Below are 22,241 nucleotides of genomic sequence, written 5' to 3' on the forward strand. Positions count from 1 at the left end.
CGCAGCAGCTCTACATCCCGGTAATTTCATGCTTTTGTAACAACAAGGCGTCAATTATAATCGAAGCCGACCCATCTAATTCGACCACGACTGGTTAACCATGCAAGGAAGTTTCCAATCTAACCATGCCCGGAGATTCTAGCTTTAATACTACTTATTAGGTACGTAAGCCAACAGCTGAGATGTCGTGCTCAACAAGCATGAAACAAGACATTCCTTAATCACTTTGGTATTCCTACCAGGTTTGAGGCACCTAAGAATGAGTCTACTGGTCATTGATTTGACTCTTTTACTAGGTACCTAGTGTTCAGTATCCAATCAGTCATTGGTAAAACTGGTTAATTCATTATAGTAATTGTGCATCGTAAGTAAATAATTCATATCACAAATTATACACCTCCATACAAAAATGTATCTTCCAATTCAAGTGGCTCAGATCTTTACGTCAATATTCATCTTCGTAAGGATCAATTTAAAAAATGTAGGAATCATAATGCCCTTACACACAAATTCACACAATCATCTCAATTTGTACTTAATTTTGTTTACACCCTGTATCCTTTGTAACGGTATTATCATGTTAATAATTTAACGGTATTAGGGTTAACGCTTGTAAGTTACCATTATGATTGTCTTTGGTCTATTTTATTTGACAATTTCCGAACGAAATGACGTTTGAGCGCAAATTTGGACGTCATTGACATGTGTGTGACAAAGATGGTGCCCGTTTACCAGCTGGCACTCATTCTTCAGTGAAAAAAACTACAAAAACTGTTGCATTGTGCATATTGTGTTTAGCATGGCGACTGTGCTGGATTTAGTGAGACATTATCAACATTCAATAGAAAAATCTTTAAAATATGACAACGACGAGCAAAAGGTATGTCGGAGAATACCACACTGGATTGCTGTTTTCCTCGTAACTTCCATGGGGTTTTCAACCAGATTTTTATAATGGATAGTTTAGGTTCTCCCTATTAACTTTTGAACGTATTGAGCAATTTTCTAAAAGATAGGTAGGGGTGAAGAATATCTAAATTCAAACATATGTAAGCAAGTACATTCTGAAAAAGCTCCCTGAAGTAGTACGGATTTTACCTAACACGTATTTAAATCGGGTATTGTGCTCGAGATTACAGCTGTCGGATTGTGATAAAAGAACAACACTAACATAAGTATGCAAATGAAAATACTGCTGTGGTAACAAAGTAACCTTTGAAAGTACCTGTTTTTTAAAACTATGTAGGTGCCTACTATGAATACCTATTTGAGCTTATTTTTATCAGTTTTTAGCACATTAGGTTATGTAAATTATTATTCCAGTAATTGCTAGTTTAAAATAAATCTAAATAAGAACAACAAACAATATAGGTAGGTATCTAACTAGAATTCTCACAGTAAAAACTAACTGACAAGATATTTTTGCTGTATTAATAATAGTATTTCATCACTGTCATCATCATTTATTGGAGATGAAGTGAGGAGACTGCAGATACTTATATTTTTGGGTACACAGATTAAAACAGATTTATATTTAGGTATTTATTTAAAAATCAATTACCTATTTCTATTCCACAAACAAAACAGTGAAAAATATATTCACAAATCAAATCAATTTATTCTTTTATTCCAGATTTTGAAATGCATAGACAAATTATTCAACCTAGACGTGACCGTCCAACACCTGCAAGAAACAGGAGTTGGGAGAACTGTGAACGCTCTGCGGAAGGAGCCCGGTGATGTAGGCAGCGCAGCTCGGTCACTCGTCAACAAATGGAAACTTATGGTGGCAGCGGAAGAAAGTGACGAAGAAGATCACAACAACTACAGTGAGACAAAACGTTAGCCTCATTGGTGTTAAATGGATTGCAATATTTTTTAATGTACAATAAAAAAATCTAATTAGATTGCAATAAGGGATAGGGTTGAATATTAAGCATGTATTTTTATGTTTTATCACATTTCACATAATATTTTCACAAGATATTTTTAGTAAGGTATCTAATATTTTGATTATTACATTTCTTATTAAATTTTTCCATTGGACAGTTACAATTTGAAATATCTTATGGTATTTCAATTTGTAACATAATAGTCAAAATATGCAAATTTTTGTTTAGCCTTTTGCCCAACAACTTATCTATCTGCGTATTATGAAATTGCTGCCAAGGCTAAAGATGTGGTATTGTGGCATTCTGATAGCAATATCTGAGAATGTGCGAAACGGTTCATTGCAATGCCTTTATTTAGGACAGACAAATCAAATACGTAAATTTGGAGAGGAACAAATGTCCATCTTTTCTTTCTTTTTTTACCAAGATTTCTTATGCAGGAATATTTTGTGTCTAAATTAAAACAAGTAGGTAAGGCTTTGTTGTAAAGTACATACTTATTAGATTAGTAATTTGTTGGTGGGTTTAGAAATAGCTGATGTTATTTTTATAAATAACTAATATTATATTTACATAATCACAATACAAATAAGACTTATTTACTATATTATGCGAAAAGCTGAACTTATTTTTATAAATTAATATATCAATGAAATATTTCAAAAATGTAGTTTTTTTTATGTATTCAGATACATTAGTATTTTAAGCTTTTTCATATAAAAATACCAATTACAATAATAGGTACTTACTGCCAAAATTATGTTCATAATATTAAATTGTTATACATCTCATTGTACGGATAACATTCAAAGGATTTTTTCCTGGATATTTCTCAGGGTAATAAATAACATATTAAATTTTTTTTTTTTTTTTTTTTTTTTTTCCCCTTTTTATATCTGCAATCGACTTAGGTCATAATCAGATGTTTTGTCTTGCTTTTTTGTTTGTGTTCATGAGGAGGGGTATTCCAGTAAATTCTCTCCCTCGGTTTTTACTAATTCACGTAGCAATCTAGTCCAGCCTTCCAATATTCAGTCCAAGCCACTAGCATCTTTGGTCCAACTGTAATATTTGTTATCTTTTCAGTCTTGTGGTGGTCTTGTGGGTTTGTTCCACAATTTCTCTAGCAAGTTGGTTTGTGTGATGTTTTAGCCTTTCCTTATATTTGGTACAGTATTTGCTCACCTCCTCCCTGACTGTCGGCATCTCCAAGTACTCGTGTATCTCTACATTTCTAGCGAACCATGGTGAATTTGAGATTGCCCTCAGTGTTTTATTCTGAAACCTTTGGAGGATTTCAAGGTTGGAATTACTGGCAGATCCCCAGAGTTGAATCCCATAAGTCCATATAGGCTTTATTATGCATTTATAGACCAGCATTTTGTTGTTTAAACTGAGGGATGATTGTCTCCCAATCAGCCAGTAGAACTTCTTAAATTGTAAATCTGCTTCTTTTCTCTTTGTTTTTATATGGGTTGCCCAGGTTAACCTCCGGTCTAGATGGAGTCCCAGGTATCTTACACAATTTTCTGTAGGCAGTTGTTGCCCCCGTAACGTTACAGCTGGGCAGTCTCCTTTGCGGAGTGTGAACGTTATTTGTAGAGATTTAGTAACATTTGGCTTTATTCTCCACTTTTCCAGCCATTCGTCAATTTCATACAGGTGATTTTGTAGTTTTTCTGATGCCAAAGCCGGATCTTTATGACTTGCAAGACATGCGGTGTCATCTGCATATGTCGCTGTTACTACATCTGTATTGCATGGTAGGTCCGCTGTGTATATAGAATATAGCACAGGACCGAGCACAGATCCCTGTGGCACAGACGCCCCAATATCATACAGAACGGATACTTCTTCGCCAAATTTAACTTGGAACTTTCTGTCTTGTAGGTAGGACTTAAGCACCATATAATATGAATTAGGTAGAAAACTTTTTAGCTTATACAAAAGACCTTTGTGCCAAACCCTATCGAATGCCTGCTGGATGTCCAGGAACACCGCAGCACAGTATTCTTTCTGCTCCAGTGATTGTCTTATCTTGTTCACTATACGATGTACTTGTTCCACTGTGCTATGTCGCTCCCTGAACCCAAATTGGTGATCTGGTATTATGGCTTCTTCTTCTAATATTGGTTTAAGTCTTTGCAAGAATATTTTCTCAAATAACTTTGATAGTACTGGCAAAAGACTAATTGGCCTATATGAGCTCGGATCTGTGGGCACCTTTCCAGGTTTCAGCAACATGCATATTTGAGAGACGCCCCACAATCTAGGAAAGTATTGTATTCTCATTATGGCATTGAACAGCATAGTCAGGAAGACGACTGGTTTTCTGGGTAGATGTTTAAGGATTTCACCAGTGATTAAGTCAAATCCTGGAGCCTTTTTGTTGCTCAACATTCTTATTGCTCTTTGTAGTTCTCTTGGTGTTATAAGTTTTATAGGTGGTGATAGCTGCTGATCGCTCTCGAGATATTCATTTACCTCCTTTTCGAAATCACTCCTTGTTGAAGAGTTTGGTACAAACACTTGACTTAAATGTTGAGCAAAGATCTCGGCTTTCTCTTTAGGAGTTTTGGCCCAAGCTCCCGACTGAGCTCTCAATGGTGGTACTGATTGTTGTGGTCTCTTGAACTGCTTTGTGAATTTCCATAAAGAGTAATCATCACACCTTTTAGCAGATAAAGATGACAGTTTCTGTTCAAATGTATAGTTCTCATTCTCTGTTATCATTTCCCTCAGTTCTTTAGCTGCTTTTTCATAGAGTCTTCTATCATACGAATGTCTGCTCAGCTGCCAGACTCTTCTAAGTCTTCTTTTCTCCACAAGTTTTTCTCGTATTTGCAGAGGTATGTTAGTAGTTTTACTTATGGTTTTCAATTGTGGTGTACATCGCCATGCAACTTCCTGTATTAGGTTGGTTATATAGAATGTTGCATCATCTATGTCAGCTTCAGTTTTTAATTTTATTTTCAATTCTGTTTCCGCCTCCAAATAATCGGCAAATAGCACCCAATCGGTTCTGTGGTTATAAAGTCTTGTCTGTGTTTCTCTGTATATTATTGTTCTGCTCAGGGTGCATATTATAGGCGAGTGATCAGAGGTTGTGTCCCAGCAGCTTTCAATGTCTAGATAGTTGTCGGAAAAGCCCTTTATGATGAAAAAGTCCAACAGATCAGGAATCTTATTCGGATCTGATGGCCAGTAGGTAGGCTCACCAGTAGATAATGATGATATTCCGAGGTTGTCCATACATCTCTTCAGCTCCCTGCCTGCTCACATATTAAATGATTATATTTAATTACTCAATATAATATTTATTTTGTTTATTTTCTACAGACGCCAGTTGTAACGGACATGAGAATGGAAGGAGCGACCGCTATGAAAAATCTAGCCCAATCGTAAAAACGGAACCAAAACTGATGAATGGAAACTACAGTGGAAATAAGATCAAGAGAAAATATAACAGTAGTGAGGTAAGTCTTCATGATAAATAATAATGGATGCATAAATTGATTGTGTCAATACCTTATTTGATAAGCTTTTGCCCGCGGCTTCACCCGCGTGAAATTTCGTTTTTCACAGTTCGTCATAAATTTTAGCCTATATTTTATTCTGGGTTATAAACTGCAAAGTTTCATCAAAATCCGTACAGTAGTTTTTGCGTGAAAGAGTAACAAACATCCAGACATCCAAACTTTCGCATTTATAATATTAGTAGGATTTTTATAAACAAAGTATTTCTAGTAAGTACATATCAGTGAGTAAATATTGCAGTAATCCTAATTCTACGCATTTAATATGTTCTACTACAGTGCATTCAAAATGTTACAAATCAAGTAATGTGGTCTTAAAATGACTAAACTGTGCTAATATTATCCTATCATTAAAACTTTCCATTCAGTAATAAGTAGACATGCAATACTTATATTTTGTGTATTCCAATATTGCAGGATGAAGAACCTGACAGAAAAAAGACGAAGAGTTCTAGTTATGGGAGTCATGATGACATTAAAAAGAAATCAGCAGACCAAGTAAAAAAAGAACGCTCGGAAACTCGTGACGATTCCCGAGTAAAAAAAGAGCAGTCTGAAAGTGATGATGACTCTGATGATAGCAATGATTCAGAGAGTGACAATAGTGACTCTGAAATGTCTGAATCTTCGGAAGAAGAAAAGCCTAGTAAGAACGAATCGAAACAAGTTACCACCCACAATCATAAGTCCTCATCATCTTCCAAACAATCAACACACAGAAGTCCAAAAGACTCTTCGAGTAACAAAGAATCTACAAGTTCAAAAAAATCACATGAGTCTGAAAAACATTCTAAGAAACATCACAATACAGAAAACACAGATAAACATTCATCCGATAGACATTCATCAAAAGAAAAATCTCATAGTAGTTCTCAGAAGCACAAAAGTTCGAAGGAAAATGATAAAAGCGAGAAAAGTTCCAAATCAGACAAAAATTCGTCTGAAAAAGATAGAAAACAAAAAGATGATCCCAAACCAACTTCTTCAGCTTCATCATCATTAAAACATAAAAGTGATTCTGACAAGCATAAATCTTCTAAGCCAGACAATAATGTGGAAAAACAACATCACTCTAGTAAATCTGACAAACATAAAAGTTCCAGTTCCAGTCATTCACAAAAATCAGAAAAAGACAAGCACAAAAGTTCGTCAGAGAAAGAAATCTCGAATGAAAAACATAAGTCAAAACATGGTAGTAGTTCAAAAGAGAAACACAGTTCCTCTAGTAAAGAGAAGTCAAAAGAAAGCAGTAGTAGTTCAAAGGATAAAACTGATAGTTCTATGAAAGATAGTCATAAGAGCGAGAAAAAACACTCGTCATTGAGTGAGAGTAAATCTAAACACAGTGATAGTAAACACAAGGCTGATAAGCGTGATGAGGGAAGTAGTGAAAGTAAATCTAAGAGTAAATCAAGTTCCTCGTCATCACACAAAAGCAAATCCAGCAGCAGCAGCAGTAAGTCGAAAGACGAAGTACCAAAGAAAACAAATCAAGTAAATAGTAGTGCAGACAGTGATGATGGCATCGACTGCGGTTCAGGTAAGAATCTTATAGTGCAGTCCTGAATCTACTATTTTCCTGATTCTTCCAATTACATACTACAGAAAACCATTTAGTCGTTTTTTTTTATTTTCATATTGATTTATATTTTATTTTATTTATTGATTTACTAAAAAATTATTGAACATTTCAGGTGCTAGTTTTGCTGAAGCTCTAGGTATGATAAGTCCTGCTAAACCCAAAAAGAAAACTGCACCTGTAAAAGAGACGTCCAACTCTAATCACAATGATGTAAGTCCTTTAAAAGTTATTTTTAAGTGGTATCCGATTTGAGCACTGAAATGTTTTTTTATAATAAATTGGTTAACAACACACACATCTAATGAAACCGCTCCTTATAACGGTAGTTGGCTCAACTATGATAGATGATAAGAGTATCGACTTCTTGGCGGCTTCATGTTAGCGGTTTTGTTTTGTTTCCTCAAATTAGTGTTTGGGCGTCTATTAATGTGTAATTATAGTGGATTATTAACCATTAAGTGTTCGTGAACGTGCATGAGTGTGGGCGAGTGAAGCAGAACAGTGCATCGTGATTCTTCTGGTTCTGTCAAGTTGTCCATAGGAGGTCTCAGTAAAGCACCACAACTTTCATTATACATTACTTGATCTCATTTTGTAACTCGTATCACATAAATACTTGAAAATGGCACAAATCAAGTCGACCTCGACGTGTATTGCCAACATCATCAAAAAAGAAGAAGAAGATAAGAGTATCTGTTGCGGCCGCACACGGCCACCTCCTTGGCCGTGCGACGCTGGCCACTAAGAAAAACTGCATTCTTTTTTCATCGTTAAATATCGACATTATTTTGTTTTTACTCTCGCTCGACCCTCCATTGTCCACGTAAACGTAACACACCATTTCTTGTCTCGATTTTGCAAATAATTGTAAATTATATTTCGTCTTTTTACCCCGAATCTCGAGTATCAATCAATACAAAATATTAAACAAAGTGGCTTCCCGCTTTCTGTTCCTATGTATGCTTAAATCTTTAAAACTACGCAACGGATTTTGATGTGGTTATTTTTTAATAGATAGAGTGACTCAAGAAGAAGGTTTTTAAGCATAATACATTGTACCTGTGCGAAGCAGGGGCGGGTCGCTAGTTAATAATCTACGACACACGTACTTTGGTTAGGTAGAGATTAATTTTTACTGTGTTGTCACCAGCTAAGCCCAGCGTCTCTATTAGCGCCCACCGCAAAGCTAGCGCCGCTGCCCGCGATTGAGATTTCGGCGCTGCCCGAGATATCGCCCAACTACAAGCCGCGGCCGCCGCCCAAGCTGCTGCCACACTTCACAGATGAAGACGCGATGAGCATGACCATGTCTTCTAAGAACCAAAGGTATGATTCTATTGACAAACGGGAGCATTCCACAGCGAAACTAGCCATCGAGATATCACCGCCCAAGCTGCTGCCACACTTCACAGATGAAGACGCGATGAGCATGACCTTGTCTTCTAAGAACCAAAGGTATGATTCTATTGACAAACGGGAGCATTCCACAGCGAAACTAGCCATCGAGATATTAGCGCTGCCCGAGATATCACCGCTCAAGTTGCTGTCACACTTCACAGATGAAGACGCGATGAGCATGACCATGACGTCTTCTAAGAACCAAAGGTATGATTCTATTGACAAACAGGAGCATTCCACAGCAAAACTAGCCATCGAGATATCACCGCCCAAGTTGCTGCCACACTTCACAGATGAAGACGCGATGAGCATGACCATGTCTTCTAAGAACCAAAGGTATGATTGTATTGACAAACAGGATAATTCCACAGTGAAACTAGCGCCGCTGTTCGCTATTAAGATATCACCCAACTATGGTTCATCATCATCATCATCATTTCATTCAGCCACAGGACGTCCACTGCTGAACATAGGTCTCGTCCAATGATTACCACAATGGCCGGTAGCGGCCTGCATCCAGCGCCTTTCTGCTACCTTTATGAAGTCGTCGGACCATTCCAACTATGCTAACTAATTTTTAACCAGGTCAAGCAGCTCATACATAAACCATGAGTAATGACTTGGCTATTGCTTAACCCTAGGGCCTAGATTATAATGCATTTTCTTTTCTTTTTTCAGAACCAAAGTGTACTCTGGTAACAAAGTGATAGGAAAAATACCGACTTTGTACGAAATGTGTGTACAAGTTCTTCAAGAACATATAGATGGTGAGTTTTTTAAAATACCTAATTTCTAAGTTTGTATCCAATGATTCTTTTCACTTGTTAAACTAAGTATTGAATGCTCAAGCCTGGTATACTCTGCTGTCGTAACAAATTTTTGGGCACTTAATTTGTCCGATCGTTGTTTCAGCCGAATGATGTCCACTAAACAAAGGCCTCCCCCAAGGATTTCCACAAAGATCGGTCCTGCGCCGCCCGTATCCAGGCACCTCCCGAAATTTATCCGAATTGCCTTCAGAATTACGAAATGGTCGTTCCATGTTGTATTCCGTAGAAAACTTATGGTGACTTTCCACAATCAAGAGCTAGAATTTTTGTCCTGAATCGTACCTCTGTTCATCTAGTTAAGATATTCCTAAAGCAGGGGTGGCCAACCAGTCGATCGCGAATATTAGTCCAGTCGATCGTGGCAAGGCAAAAAATACTACATGATTGTGTACTAAACTGCTGTTTCATTTAAAATTTCAAGAAGTATGTAAGTGATAGATCGCGCAGGGTTTCGTTAAAGTAGATCTTATGTCTAATCAAGTTGGCCACCCCTGTCCTAGAGACTATTCCTACTTGTCGTTCTCATTGCTACAAATCCTTTGTAGCCAGGATTTACAGCTTGACCACCATAACCCAATAAGTGAATAATGAATCTAGGTTTGTATTAGACAGTATATTTTTGCTTCAGCCCTAGAGTACACCGGCGGAGTGCCGTACGACATACTGAAGCCGGTCATCGACCGCGCCACGCCGCAGCAGTTGTTCGTGCTGGAGCATTATAACCCTTATCTCATGGAGGATACGGATCACCTCTGGCAGAAGTTCTGCGGGAAGAACTTCAGGAACAAACAGCGGCAGGAGATGGAGACGTGGCGGGAAATGTATATGGTATGTGATATTACAATACTATGCGTGCATTCGTGTTTTGTTTTTTTTTTATGTTAAAATAAGGCTGTATACTGATAAGCTATTATTATTGATAGCTAAGACCAATACACCGATAATGGCACGATCAGATTTTTATGAAAGTGAAAATATCGACTGTTGTTTTTGTTACTAAACAATTAAACATCGCATTACTCCTCGTGGTATGTAGTGATGCAATCGATCAATCTTTGTTGATAAAAGACACTTGTCGCAGGCTGAACATATTAATAGATTTATTAGTCGTATTAAAATTGATTAACGTCACTGAACTGATTGCGTTGAGATATAATCTTTATAACCAACCTTCTTGTAGTGCGGTGTAAATACAGTGTGAATTTTCCAATTGGGCAAAACTGATTTCAAAATTAATATAAATAGGTATACATACTTTTTTGTAAAGAGTGGCTCATAGATATTTTTGAGCCAAACTTTTATAAAAAATTACATTAACTTTTCAGGACTTCGTCCTTTCGATTTTGCTGGTTTTATAACAGGGAATATTTTTTATTATTACTTAGATCACATAATCTTTTAGTCCAAAATGGCCTGACAACACGCTTATTGCCTATAGATTAATGGCAAGATACAATATAACGGGACTATTCCCACCTCTCGTTCCCACCACTGCAACTCCTGTGTAGCCAGGATCTACAGCTTGACCGCCACAAAAACCCAACCAATGAAGGTCAAGTTTGTCCCGGGGGAAAGTTAAACTGTCATTGGACCCGCAACGAAATTAATCAGAAGAACATAGGAGGAGTTCGAAATTAAGGNAGTTAAACTGTAATTGGACCCGCAACGAAATTAATCAGAAGAACATAGGAGGAGTTCGAAAGTAAGGTGCGACTTCCGTCCATTGCAAAGCGGATGACAGGTGACAAACAAAGGTTTAAAAACCTTTAAGAAAAAGATTATGCACCACGGACAATAAATTAAATTAAGGGGGCCTATCTTATGAGCAATTAGCAACTACCTGCCAATAATATTTTTCACAAAATCGCTTAAAAGCACGGAAATTTTTCCTTGTCGCGACAAGATCGGTGTAATAAATTGCGATTGTAATTACTTTTACAGAGATGTCAAGAAGAACAAGAACACAGGCTGAAATCCCTTACGGCCAATATCAGGATAGCGCAAGAGGCCAAGAAAGCGCCCATCAAGCAGACCAAAATGGCTTACGTAGACAGCGTCGTCAAACCGCCGAGAAACATTGCTAGAAAACAAGTAAGTTCTTGATTGTTTTGTCGATTTTTCTATCTTCTCATCTGTCTTCTATGAATTTTTAATCTTATTTAAGCACAGAAAAGTTTGTATTTTTTTTATTCACTTTATTTTTTAAAGACCAACAGTTTTAGGGCTATATTTCACCGGGACACCATGCCGGCGCAACCAGTCGCCGGCTACCAACAAAATGTATACAGCTTTGCGCAACCAAACGGACACCAGGTGAGTAACTCTCTATAGAGCTGTATACATTTTGTTGGTAGCCGGCGACTGGTTGCGCCGCCATGGTGTCCCAGTGAAATATAGCCCTTAGAGCACCAGAACAATAATATAAAGATTTACGTGAATTTTTTGATTAATGTCTCAAATTCTCAATTTTACAAAAAAATAATAATCTAGAAATAGCTAAATAATAAGATGCAAACTATATTTTAATAAAATACTTTAGTAAAAGTGCAATTTATATGTATAAATAAATAAATATCCTTGGACATAGAAAACTTTGGTAAAAGTGCAATTTAAATAAATATATAAATAAATATCCTTTTACACTACGCTTCTAGTACCAAACCAAGCAAAGCTTGTACTATGGGTACATACTTAATTTTTTGTAAATACATACATATTATACAGGTTGTTTGGCGGAATATTCGACACACATATACAGGGTGTTAGGTAAATGGGTATATGAGCCGACACTAGCCCATGTTAACATGGGCATATAAATGGTATGGTGAAGTCAGAAATTTGATATCTTCATTTTAATTATTTTAATTTTCATACAAATCGGATTTTATAAATTTTATTTTGTATGAAAATTAAAAAAATTAAAATTCTGACTTCACCATACCATTTATATNTTTGATATCTTCATTTTAATTATTTTAATTTTCATACAAATCGGATTTTATAAATTTTATTTTGTATGAAAATTAAAAAAATTAAAATTCTGACTTCACCATACCATTTATATGCCCATGTTAACATGGGCTGGTGTCGGCTCATATACCCATTTACCTAACACATTGTATAGTAATATATAGTAACACCCAGACCCATCACAGAAATTAAAATTCATCATTTCAATTTCTGCCCGGCCGGGAATCGAACCCGAGACCTCTCGGCATAGTAGTCCGTTCCGAATCATTACACCAAACGGCCGACAATTTGAGTCCGACTAAATCAATTTTCATCGTTTACCTAACCTAAACACTGAAAAAGGAGAAAAAAGAGCTTTTTAACCTTTCCTTAGAGATTAGCAACACTGCTACAAATTGCATGATCGTTTATTAACCCGAGAGATTATCTTACCTTCCCAAATGATTAGCAAAGTAACATTATGTTAAAACATAATATTCATTATCACGTTCAGAAACGTCGTCGCAGAAAAAAAAGGGAAACATGGATTCTCTTTCCGAGGCATCCACATAATCACTAGGTAGGTACCCCCCATACGATATCACTTACTATACTTACCGCATGATATCAGAGGGAAAGCTCATTTTGAAATAATAATGACTAAAAATAAAGGTAGAAAAAACTATATCTGATAACACGTTTTCCTCATTGTGGAACATATCAGGCAATTTAAAAAGCTTCTGCAATGCAACAAACAAGGCCTCGATTGCGCTAATTTTTAACGTCTCAAATTTATTGGCGCTTCTTCTCCAAAAGCGCAATTTCATTCCAGCTGAGGTGCAAATTCGGTATAGCGGTAAAGTTCACGCGCAAACAAAGACAAAACAACGGATTTAATCATTTTTAATGGTATAAGTCCGAAAACCTTATTTTTTCACTAAAACACAGCAAATATTCGTGAAGGCGTTTGAGAAAAAGTAGTTTTCTTTCAGCTTTCAGTTTTACACAAAGAAGCAGTTGCGTTTTGTTTTCGTTTGAACTAGCTGTCAAAGCGACACCGCGATACGAATTTGTGATTTTCGTTCGTCGTCTAGTCGCGTTTGTCGTCGTCTAGTAAAAATATTTAGCGCAAGCGGGGCACAGGACATCGGGAATAAACTAATTTTATTGTCTAAACTGTAGCGGATATTTAATTTTCTTCGACTCGCAGGCACTGCACGGCACAGCCCACGCGGCGTCAGCCAGTCCAGCGGCGCGTGTGGCCTCACTGGCCGCGGCGCCCAACGTGCTCCGAGGCAACACCAGGCCCACGCCCACGGTGACTACAGGCTCCTCCTTCAAGCCCAAGAAGGCTCCGCTCATGCAGAAGGCTCTTCAATTCATGCGCGGCCGCAAGCGATGATAACACGCCGCCCGCCTGCTTGTATCAGTGATGTATTTACCGTTTTCTTTAGACTGTCTGTTTTACTTTTTGATTTACAGCGTGCATGGTTCATCGTTTGGGAATGGTTAAAAATATAATTAAGTAAAGTAATATTATTCATAAAAGACATGAGTTGCTCATCTACATTTGTATAGCGATAAAGGTCAGTACGTCAACTCACTACATAATACTATTGAGTCACAATTTTTGGTCTGGTAGTATACTACTTAAAAGTCTGAAATAGCATAATTATTGATTTTGAAAATGCCTTTTGTAGAAAGTTGAAAACCAATAGAAAGTAGGTTGATATGTCGGTAACACCACAACGCATGAGTTTTTATGAGTACCTAATTTCGTCCATATTTATAATACCTTTTTAGTCCTATTACTTATTGAATGTTACCTACTAATATTATTAGTCCAGTCAATGAATGCCTTAACGACGGTGTAGAGAGAAATCCGTGGAACACAATTTCTGACCTCGGGACTTTATTTAGCCTAGTTAGGTGGTGAACATAGCAAAAGTCCCCGCCCTTAGCCCTTGAGCCGGCGGGGAGAGGGGGGTTTAAAGGTATCACTTTTCGGTTTTTCGCTTAATCCTCGGAAACTATGCGTCCTAGTGACATGACTACTATGAACCAAAAAAAGCTTATTCAATTTGCTATAGGTGAGACCGTCAAGTTTTTCTATATCTTGTATAGTTTTTACGGCATCTGCTCTAGAAGGTCTGTAAAATTGGAAATTTTAATGTTGTCTTACATGTTCCTTTCAGGAGAAAATCGACTAAATCAACATTGAGCAAACACTATAGACATGCGGGAGCATGTTAAGCCCAGTTCCAGGGAGGGGACTGCACCGTGCGTATATTTAGACGAACCAATTAGAGCCACTTTTGACTCCTCATCATTCAAAAACTACTGTGCATTAACACTTCAAATTTGGCTCATGTATTGAGACTTGCAAGATATACATCAGCTTCAAATTTCATAAATATACCTCAAACGGTTATTTAGGTATTGACGTTCAAAAATCGATATTTAGAGCACTACTATCTATCTATCACATGTGAAATGTTAAAATTTACTGGTTTTTTATTTGTTCCTTTGTATTTACATAACTACCTTTCTGGATGCCAAATTTGAACCTTCGAGGTCATCTGGAAGTGGTTAGAATTTGGTCTATAGGTCAGACATGTAGATTTTTGGACGTCAATATCTAAAGAACCGTTTGAGGCATATTTATGAAATTTGAAACTGATGTATATCTTGCAAGTCTCAACACATGAGCCAAATTTGAAGTGTTAATGCACAGTAGTTTTTGAGTGATGAGGAGTCAAAAGTGGCTCAAAGTGATTCGTCTAAATATACGCACGGTGTAGTCCCCTCGCTGGAACTAGGCTTAACATGCTCCCGCATGTCTAGAATGATTGCTCAATGTTGATTTAGTCGATTTTCTCCTGATGGGAACATGTAAGACAAAAATAAAATTTCCAATATTACAGACCTTCTAGAGCAGATGCCGCGAAAACTATACAATTTATAGAAACACTTGTTTATCTCACCTGTAGCAAATTGAATATGCTTTTTTTGGTTCAAAGTAGTCATGTCACTAGGTCGCATAGTTTCCGAGGATTAAGCGAAAAACCGAAAAGTGGCACCTTTAAACCCCCCTCTCCCCGCCGGCTCAAGGGCTAAGGGCGGGGACTTTTGCTATGTTCACCTCCTAACTAGTCTAAATAAAGTCCTGAAGTCAGAAATTGTGTTCTACAGTTTTCCATCTATAATGCTTTATTGACTGGACTATATTCTTAACTTGTGAGCCAAAATGTGCGCGAATAAACGAATACTTTTTCTGAGTTAGCAATACTTCTAATGCTGTTCTCGTATTGTTTGATCTATCCATCTCTTTCTCTCAAAGCGTCTCGCCGGCATGAGCGACAGCGACAAATAGATTTGAAAAAATACGGAAACAGGATTAGAAACTAGCCCCACTGGTTTCGTCACGTAAAATATGTATTTTTTTTAATTTATTGCTATTTTTTTTATATATTCATGTTTAATGACACTCGATGAAACAACACGCTGTATAGTCCAGTCATTATAGTAAGTTCACCTCGGAATTCGAGATACCCAGCTGTAAGTCTGTAAATACGTGTATATTGACACGTGGGATTCCCGTGGGAATTCCTAAGTATACTATAACCTGCCCAGGTGTATGAAGAATAATTGAACCAAGTTTCGTTAAAATCCGTCGAGTAGTTTTTGTTTCTATAAGGAACATACAGACGGACAGAATTCTATACATGAAATATATTTTCAAAATAACTATTAGGGGGTGATTAGTGATCGATACTGATGCCAAAAATGCAATCAGTAAAATTTTTGTCTGTCTGTCTGTCGGTCTGTATGTTCCTTATAGATTAGACGCTTGAAATTTGGCATGTAGGTACCTTAGTAAACTTAAAGCTTATTTACAACAAGTAATTACCGAAATTCCCACGATAATTAGCGGGAAAATCCTTTTGTATGAAAAACCTAAACCGCTTAAGTTGACCTGAAGTGATGCAGTGACCGCGCGCTCTCCGCCCTCTATCTCGAAAACGGTTCACCATATAAAAAAAATTTTTAAACAAAATTTGTAGAGAATTTAGTATTCTATAATATTGATAATAAATAAAAATAGCAAAAAACCCATAGGAAATGAGATATTTCCAAAAAAAGCGCAAAAAACCGATTTTTGTGACCTTTGACCTTAAAATTTAATAGTTGCTTACACCCTACCATATGTAGGTTTTGAGACAACTTTTAGGGTGTCAATATACAAGTATTTACAGACTTACAGCTGGGTATCTCTAATTCCGAGATTCTTACCTAATTTAAGCTTAAATGACTGGACTAGTAGCTTTTTTTAACCATTCGATCCCTTTAACACTTGCACTAGAACGTACAATTGTACACTTTTATGATCTCAGACATGCGATAATATAGTATTTAAAACCATCTGTTATATCTATGTGTATACTTACGTAAAAGTTTCAATGTGCAAGTCTTATTTTTATCCCGATTTCACTTTCATTGTGTAGAGATCCACGCGGAGCGTAAATAAAACACTGCGTAATTGGTCACTACGTACTTGCTATGTGTTTATTGTTGTACATACTTGCCAAATGCTTTTACTATAAAAACATGAATGCGTGTAAGAATTCTAGCCACGTGTTATTTTATTTTTTAACTCTTTTTGTTGCCAAATTGACAACGCACCGTATGATTCAAATTTACCAAACACATTTGGTATCCACGTGTATCTCATACTTTAAGTATGTAGATTTATTTGACTTAGAACCGATAAAATAGTAATATAAGTCTATCAATATGTGCACGTATGCAAACAACTTTTTACATGTAACACTGTCGAATATATTTGTAGATCGTTTGTTCCTGTTTTAAACCAAAAATAGACAGTGTACTTTATAAATGATGTGTAAAATAGAACAAAGTAGAAATTCACGTTATCGAAATTTCGAAATGTAGTTTAATTTGTAACTTAACATACGCGTCACCTATGGAGGCCATGTTATTTGTAAATAATACTGTATATGTGGTGTTTTATTCCATCAATATATTGTTTGTAGTGTGAACTGGGTCTTATAGTCAGAATAAGGGTGAGCTATAAGTAAGAAATACGCAAAATTTGGGATGCTGTGATAATGTTGAATGTACTCGAGAGAATCGTGATGTAAACTAGTATGAAATATGTTTTATACTTAACGAAGTGCTGTGTGTAACCATCGGTTTTGAAGGATTTTTTTTATTAAGGGATAATTTTGTAGTTTTAAATAAATTTTATGTGTAGTAACTTCATGTTTAATTAGGAGCGAAACTGAACTGCAAGAAAAAAAATAAAACAATGTAGTAAACTCATGATACCTGATTCTGACCTAAAGTAGGTTTTATAAACCGAGTCAATATTTGAATATTGGAAATTTGAACCATAGACAACCATAAATTGATTGTGTCTTGTAGTGTCTGTCGCATATTTTTGGGGAACCAAATTTTTATATTAAGTACATAATGTAATTGTAATATTTAACTAATTACTGGTCAAATAAATCCAACTAATATTAAGATTGTCAATCTCGACAATATTAGTTATTTCACAATCATGTACCTACTAGGACTGCCATATAATATGTGTATGTACACACACCGGCAGATTTAGCGGAACGCAAAAAAAAGTATGAAAATAAGGAAAATTACTACTGATCTATGAAATATTTATTATACAAAATAAAGAGATAATTAAAATAAAATAAAATAACATATATTTTTTAAATATTTAGTCGTTTTTATTTAATAAAAAATCATCGAAACGAAATTTCAATTTTTCAGTTTTGAACAAAAATTAGAAATTGTGGCCAGATTAAAAATTAGGGTAGCTTATCACTATCCAAATGAATGAATTAATGATGGGTATTTCCCCCTCTTGCTCTGATGATGGTTTCCATTCATCTGAGCATGCTGCAGTTAATGATATGAAGGGTATTTTGGGGCAATGTCTGCCATTCCTCTAGTAACGCGTTTCTCAACACCACCGGTGGTATTCTGAGTTTAACACATCTTTTAAGAAAGTCCAAGACATGCTCTATAGGATTCTTGTCTAGGGATCTTGCCAGCCACTGCATCATGGGTATATCCAAATGGTTTAGATGTGCCTGTACTGAGCGAGCACTGTGAAAACGAACATTATCGTGAATTAAACTAAAGGAGTCCACAATAAATGGAGTAAATGGCACATCATGTTCTTCTAAAATGTTCCTAGTGTACCATTCAGAAGTCGTATTTCCTCCATCACCCACCACTAACTCCGTGCGAGCTCCCAAAAAAATCCTTCCCCACACCAGAATTAAGCTACCTCCATAAACCACGATATTTTCAAAATTAAGACTAAATGTTACGTTCTCTTTGTGTCTCCATATTCGCTATCTTCCATCGATCTGGTTTAAGAGAACTCTGCACTCATAAGTGAAGAGATCATGCCTCCAGTCGTTCAAGACCCAATCACGATATTCACGTGAAAAGTTCAATATGTTTTTTCGGTGCTGTGTCACAAGTTGGAGCTTTCTCGGGTATGCACGACCCTATACCAACTTCAGTAAATCTCCTGTGAACTGTGGGCTCAGTCACTCTTACTCCTCGAGTGTCTTTAAGGTTATTTCTGGCTTGAACAGCAGGTAACCGCGACTTTCTGAAAACTCGAAGTTGTAAAAAACGGTCATCCCGTCGCGAAGTACGCCTTTTTCTGACTTGAACCCTCCTCCTAACGACAGAAATGATCAATCTGTACCGTTGGTTACTGCCATGGGTGGTCGATACTGATCAACGACGTCTTACGGCAGCCGATTTGTATGCATGGCCGTTACTTCTCATTTCATCTGCCTTAATGATTTCTGACGGTGCTAAGCTGGGCATAATAAACCCTTATAAGTAACTGAATGCTTACACAACAAAATTCTCAGAAAAAAACATCTTTCACGTAAAAGAAATCCAAATTAGCAAAAGCTTCATTCAATTCAAAACACTCAACGAAACTGTTGATGGGGTAATTTAAACAAAATAATTAAAAAAATATACTGTTGGCAATTATTTTTTTCATATTTAGAATTAAATTAAAAAATAATGTCATAATTAGGCATTTTTTTCCTAAAATAATGATGATATTGATGCTTTTTTTTCCGTTCCTCTAAATCTGCCGGTGTGTGTATTTACATTTCATCAAAATAATTTGTAAGTGTTCGATTAGTTACTGTAATGTTTACGTTGTTAATGAGCGCAGAACATGGTCGTATTTAATTTGAAAATATTGATTGAAATATATTAAATAAAACCAGAATTATCTGTCGAAGTACTTTTATTTAAACGTGTGTACTAACATTCATTAATATAACTAATCGATCTCGTTATTTAATATAAATTGTATATATCTTTGGTTGATAAATTATTACCGTAAAGCTCGAATCCGTAACAAAACATTTATTTATGTTATTACAATTTTTCACTTGACTATCAAGAACAAATTATTCTGATAATTATTTAATACATCAATACATCTTTCAACTGACAATTTAAATAGCATACTTAGGTTAACGTACTAGTTACTTTTACCAAAAGTAAGTGAAAATATTGTAATAATTTACCGAATTAGTGTACTTTGTAACGGATTGTGGGCATCAATATAAAATTCTAAAATGTCATTACATTAGCAACTAAAAGTAGGTATGTAAGTTTTTACATAATTTTGTCGTAACAATAACCAAATTAAACCCGTTTTTAGGGGTTACGGCTTATAACGATATAAATAATATAATATGTAACATTTACATTATCAAACTATCGAAGTAAATTGTATATTTTGAAGTTCCACAGTTTGTTACCGCTTTTGGCGAATTCGCCACTTTTTTTTACATTTATTTTGTCAATGTTTGTTTATTTTGTTTAATGTTTTGAAATAATATGTTTTTTAAACCAGCCATATTCTGAACATATTGACAATACACAACCCTCACTTTCAACACCTTAATACAACACAACATCAATATTTCTGAACTTAGATTTCAGTTGTTTCTCATAATCTGTGTTAATTATTCTCGGGCACTGATACACTGCCAAAAATTTAAGATTCTTGTAATATTCAGAAATAACGTCGACAATGACTGGCGAAACGTTGCCTATTCTAGAAAGACTCAAACTTTGGAGTTTTACCAAATTATCGCTGCTCAAAGTTTTAAGCAAATTAATTTCAGTGAATTGCACATTGTTCCATATTTGTAAATGTTCTATCCTTTTTAACTTGGCCAAACCGACTAGACCTACGTCAGTGAGATTCTCGCATCTTATTATTGCCAAATCTTTCAACAATGGACATTGTGACAACAAACATAAACAATTATCGTTTATAGCTTCCCCACCATAAATGTGAAGGGTTTGTAAAATGTTTTGCTTTGAAACAATCAATTGGGTAATAAACTCTACATCGAGGTTTCTAATCTTCTCTATTAGTATATGACTTAGATACTTACAACTTAGAAGGCTATCACAGTTTGCAGATGTCAGACCGAAATCTGACAACGATAAATAGTTGAGATCTTGGAATTGATCATACCGTATCGGCAAGTCCTCGTTTGTCAATAGAAGTAGAGTGTTCTTCATATTTAGTTTTCTTAAGTTGGGCCATTTTTTAATGTCGTCGTCGAATTCTTTGCCGACTCGGCACATCACTACCTCTAGAGACAGTAAGTTGTCGCATTTTTCTAAGATAGATTTTATGAATGGGTAGCTGTAGACGTATTGAATCTTCAGATGGTATATTCGTTCGCTGTGCGTTGAGATAATCTCTAGATTTTTCTCGCTCACTTCGCTTTGTCCTGGTTTCCCAGAGTAAACAATTTGAATAGGTCTCCACACACTCGCGTCTCGCGCCAGTTTTCTCCACCGTTGACACACATTTTCGCAGGCTAGTATTGACTCCAAAGGTAAATATTTAATAATATGTATAAGTATTTCGTCCGGTAAAACATCAATTGCTGATTCAGCATCTTCTTCAAAGCCCGTCATCCTAAAATTCAAAAGCTCATATTGTAATAAACATATGGATCACTTCACTTATTAAAATAATAGAATAATTGTTTTGAACATATGATTTTCAATGAAAATCACCTCGAATGCAATATTGTACACAATACACTTGGTGAACTACGTCTAACACCGTTAGATGTTATTTTTTATAAAATCTAATTTTAGCTACAAATATTATAATTGAGCTTTTGTTCACTTTACTGCATTACGCACAAAGCTTCTCACTGCCGATAGTGTCTGACAGTAATTTAGCGAAGTAATAGCTATAGACAAGCGGTGGGAAGAACGGTGTTTACATCTGCTTGGTACAGTCTACAAGAAGAACACCTTCCATAAAACAAGAACTATTGTCTATGGTTATTGCACAGCACATTCATTTTTCTGTCGTCGACTGTACGCTTGATATTGCCAACATCAGAAATATTCATATCTGTATCGTCTGTATGTTATTAATGATCCAAGCTAGCTATAATACTAGTAAACAAACTTATGGATCTAAAACTATAGAATGCTATACACCTGTCTGTAAATGAAGCTTAATCTATGTATTCTAATACTGTACTGTATTAAATTTTCTTGAAATTACATACATGACTTAAACATGGTTACATAATTGTTTTAGTAATGGCACGGGAACAGACACACGTGTACAAATTGAATTGTTTTATGTGTATATGAATATTTTTCATGTCTATAAAAACCACAGACTGAGCTAAGTCTATCAAAACTGCTAATGTCACACATTGTTAACGCATTCTAACCTAATCCAATTAGGATCATGTAATCTTCTTTGTCTTGTCATACTTGCCTAACCTAGAATCATGAAAAACAATCAAAACATATCTCTGCTAAGCAAATCATCCAGAAACACCAAATTGATACACATTACACCAAACAAGAATGCTCATTTAACAATAAGAAATTATGTTTCACAGAGATCGAAGGAGGAAACAAAATAAAAAAATCGGCAAACCTTATCGGCATGCCGGTCCTAACTTCA

General features: G+C 35.9%; 2 protein-coding genes across 4 annotated transcripts; one reads left to right on the forward strand and one right to left on the reverse strand.

Annotated features, from left to right (window-relative positions):
* Positions 1 to 689: 689 nt before the first annotated feature.
* On the forward strand, positions 690 to 13,969 carry LOC114364669 (transcription elongation factor B polypeptide 3). Of its 3 annotated transcripts, none has more exons than XM_028320898.1 (10): positions 690 to 880; positions 1,634 to 1,829; positions 5,232 to 5,368; positions 5,846 to 6,968; positions 7,123 to 7,220; positions 8,161 to 8,336; positions 9,087 to 9,175; positions 9,867 to 10,066; positions 11,180 to 11,329; positions 13,398 to 13,969. In XM_028320898.1, exons 1-10 carry the CDS (start codon positions 800 to 802, stop codon positions 13,587 to 13,589), a joined length of 2,442 nt encoding a protein of 813 aa, XP_028176699.1. In that variant the 5' UTR covers positions 690 to 799; the 3' UTR covers positions 13,590 to 13,969. The 3 variants fall into 3 exon arrangements, with proteins under 3 accessions (XP_028176699.1, XP_028176700.1, XP_028176698.1); XM_028320899.1 differs by lacking the exon at positions 13,398 to 13,969 and adding an exon at positions 12,702 to 12,782 and having other exon boundaries at positions 1,634 to 1,841; XM_028320897.1 differs by having other exon boundaries at positions 691 to 880; positions 1,634 to 1,841; positions 13,398 to 13,968.
* Positions 13,970 to 19,591: 5,622 nt separating this feature from the next.
* Positions 19,592 to 22,238, reverse strand: LOC114364671 (F-box/LRR-repeat protein 7). The gene is made up of 2 exons (XM_028320902.1): positions 21,323 to 22,238; positions 19,592 to 21,221 (listed from the first exon to the last, which is right to left on the reverse strand). The coding sequence occupies exon 2, from the start codon at positions 21,218 to 21,220 to the stop codon at positions 20,183 to 20,185; it is 1,038 nt and encodes a 345-aa protein (XP_028176703.1). The 5' UTR covers position 21,221; positions 21,323 to 22,238; the 3' UTR covers positions 19,592 to 20,182.
* Between the last annotated feature and the right edge of the window lie 3 nt (positions 22,239 to 22,241).

Source organism: Ostrinia furnacalis, unplaced genomic scaffold (assembly GCF_004193835.3).
Source record: "Ostrinia furnacalis isolate ACB-3 unplaced genomic scaffold, ASM419383v2 OfSCF7458, whole genome shotgun sequence".
In the NCBI taxonomy this organism is placed as follows: domain Eukaryota; kingdom Metazoa; phylum Arthropoda; class Insecta; order Lepidoptera; family Crambidae; genus Ostrinia; species Ostrinia furnacalis.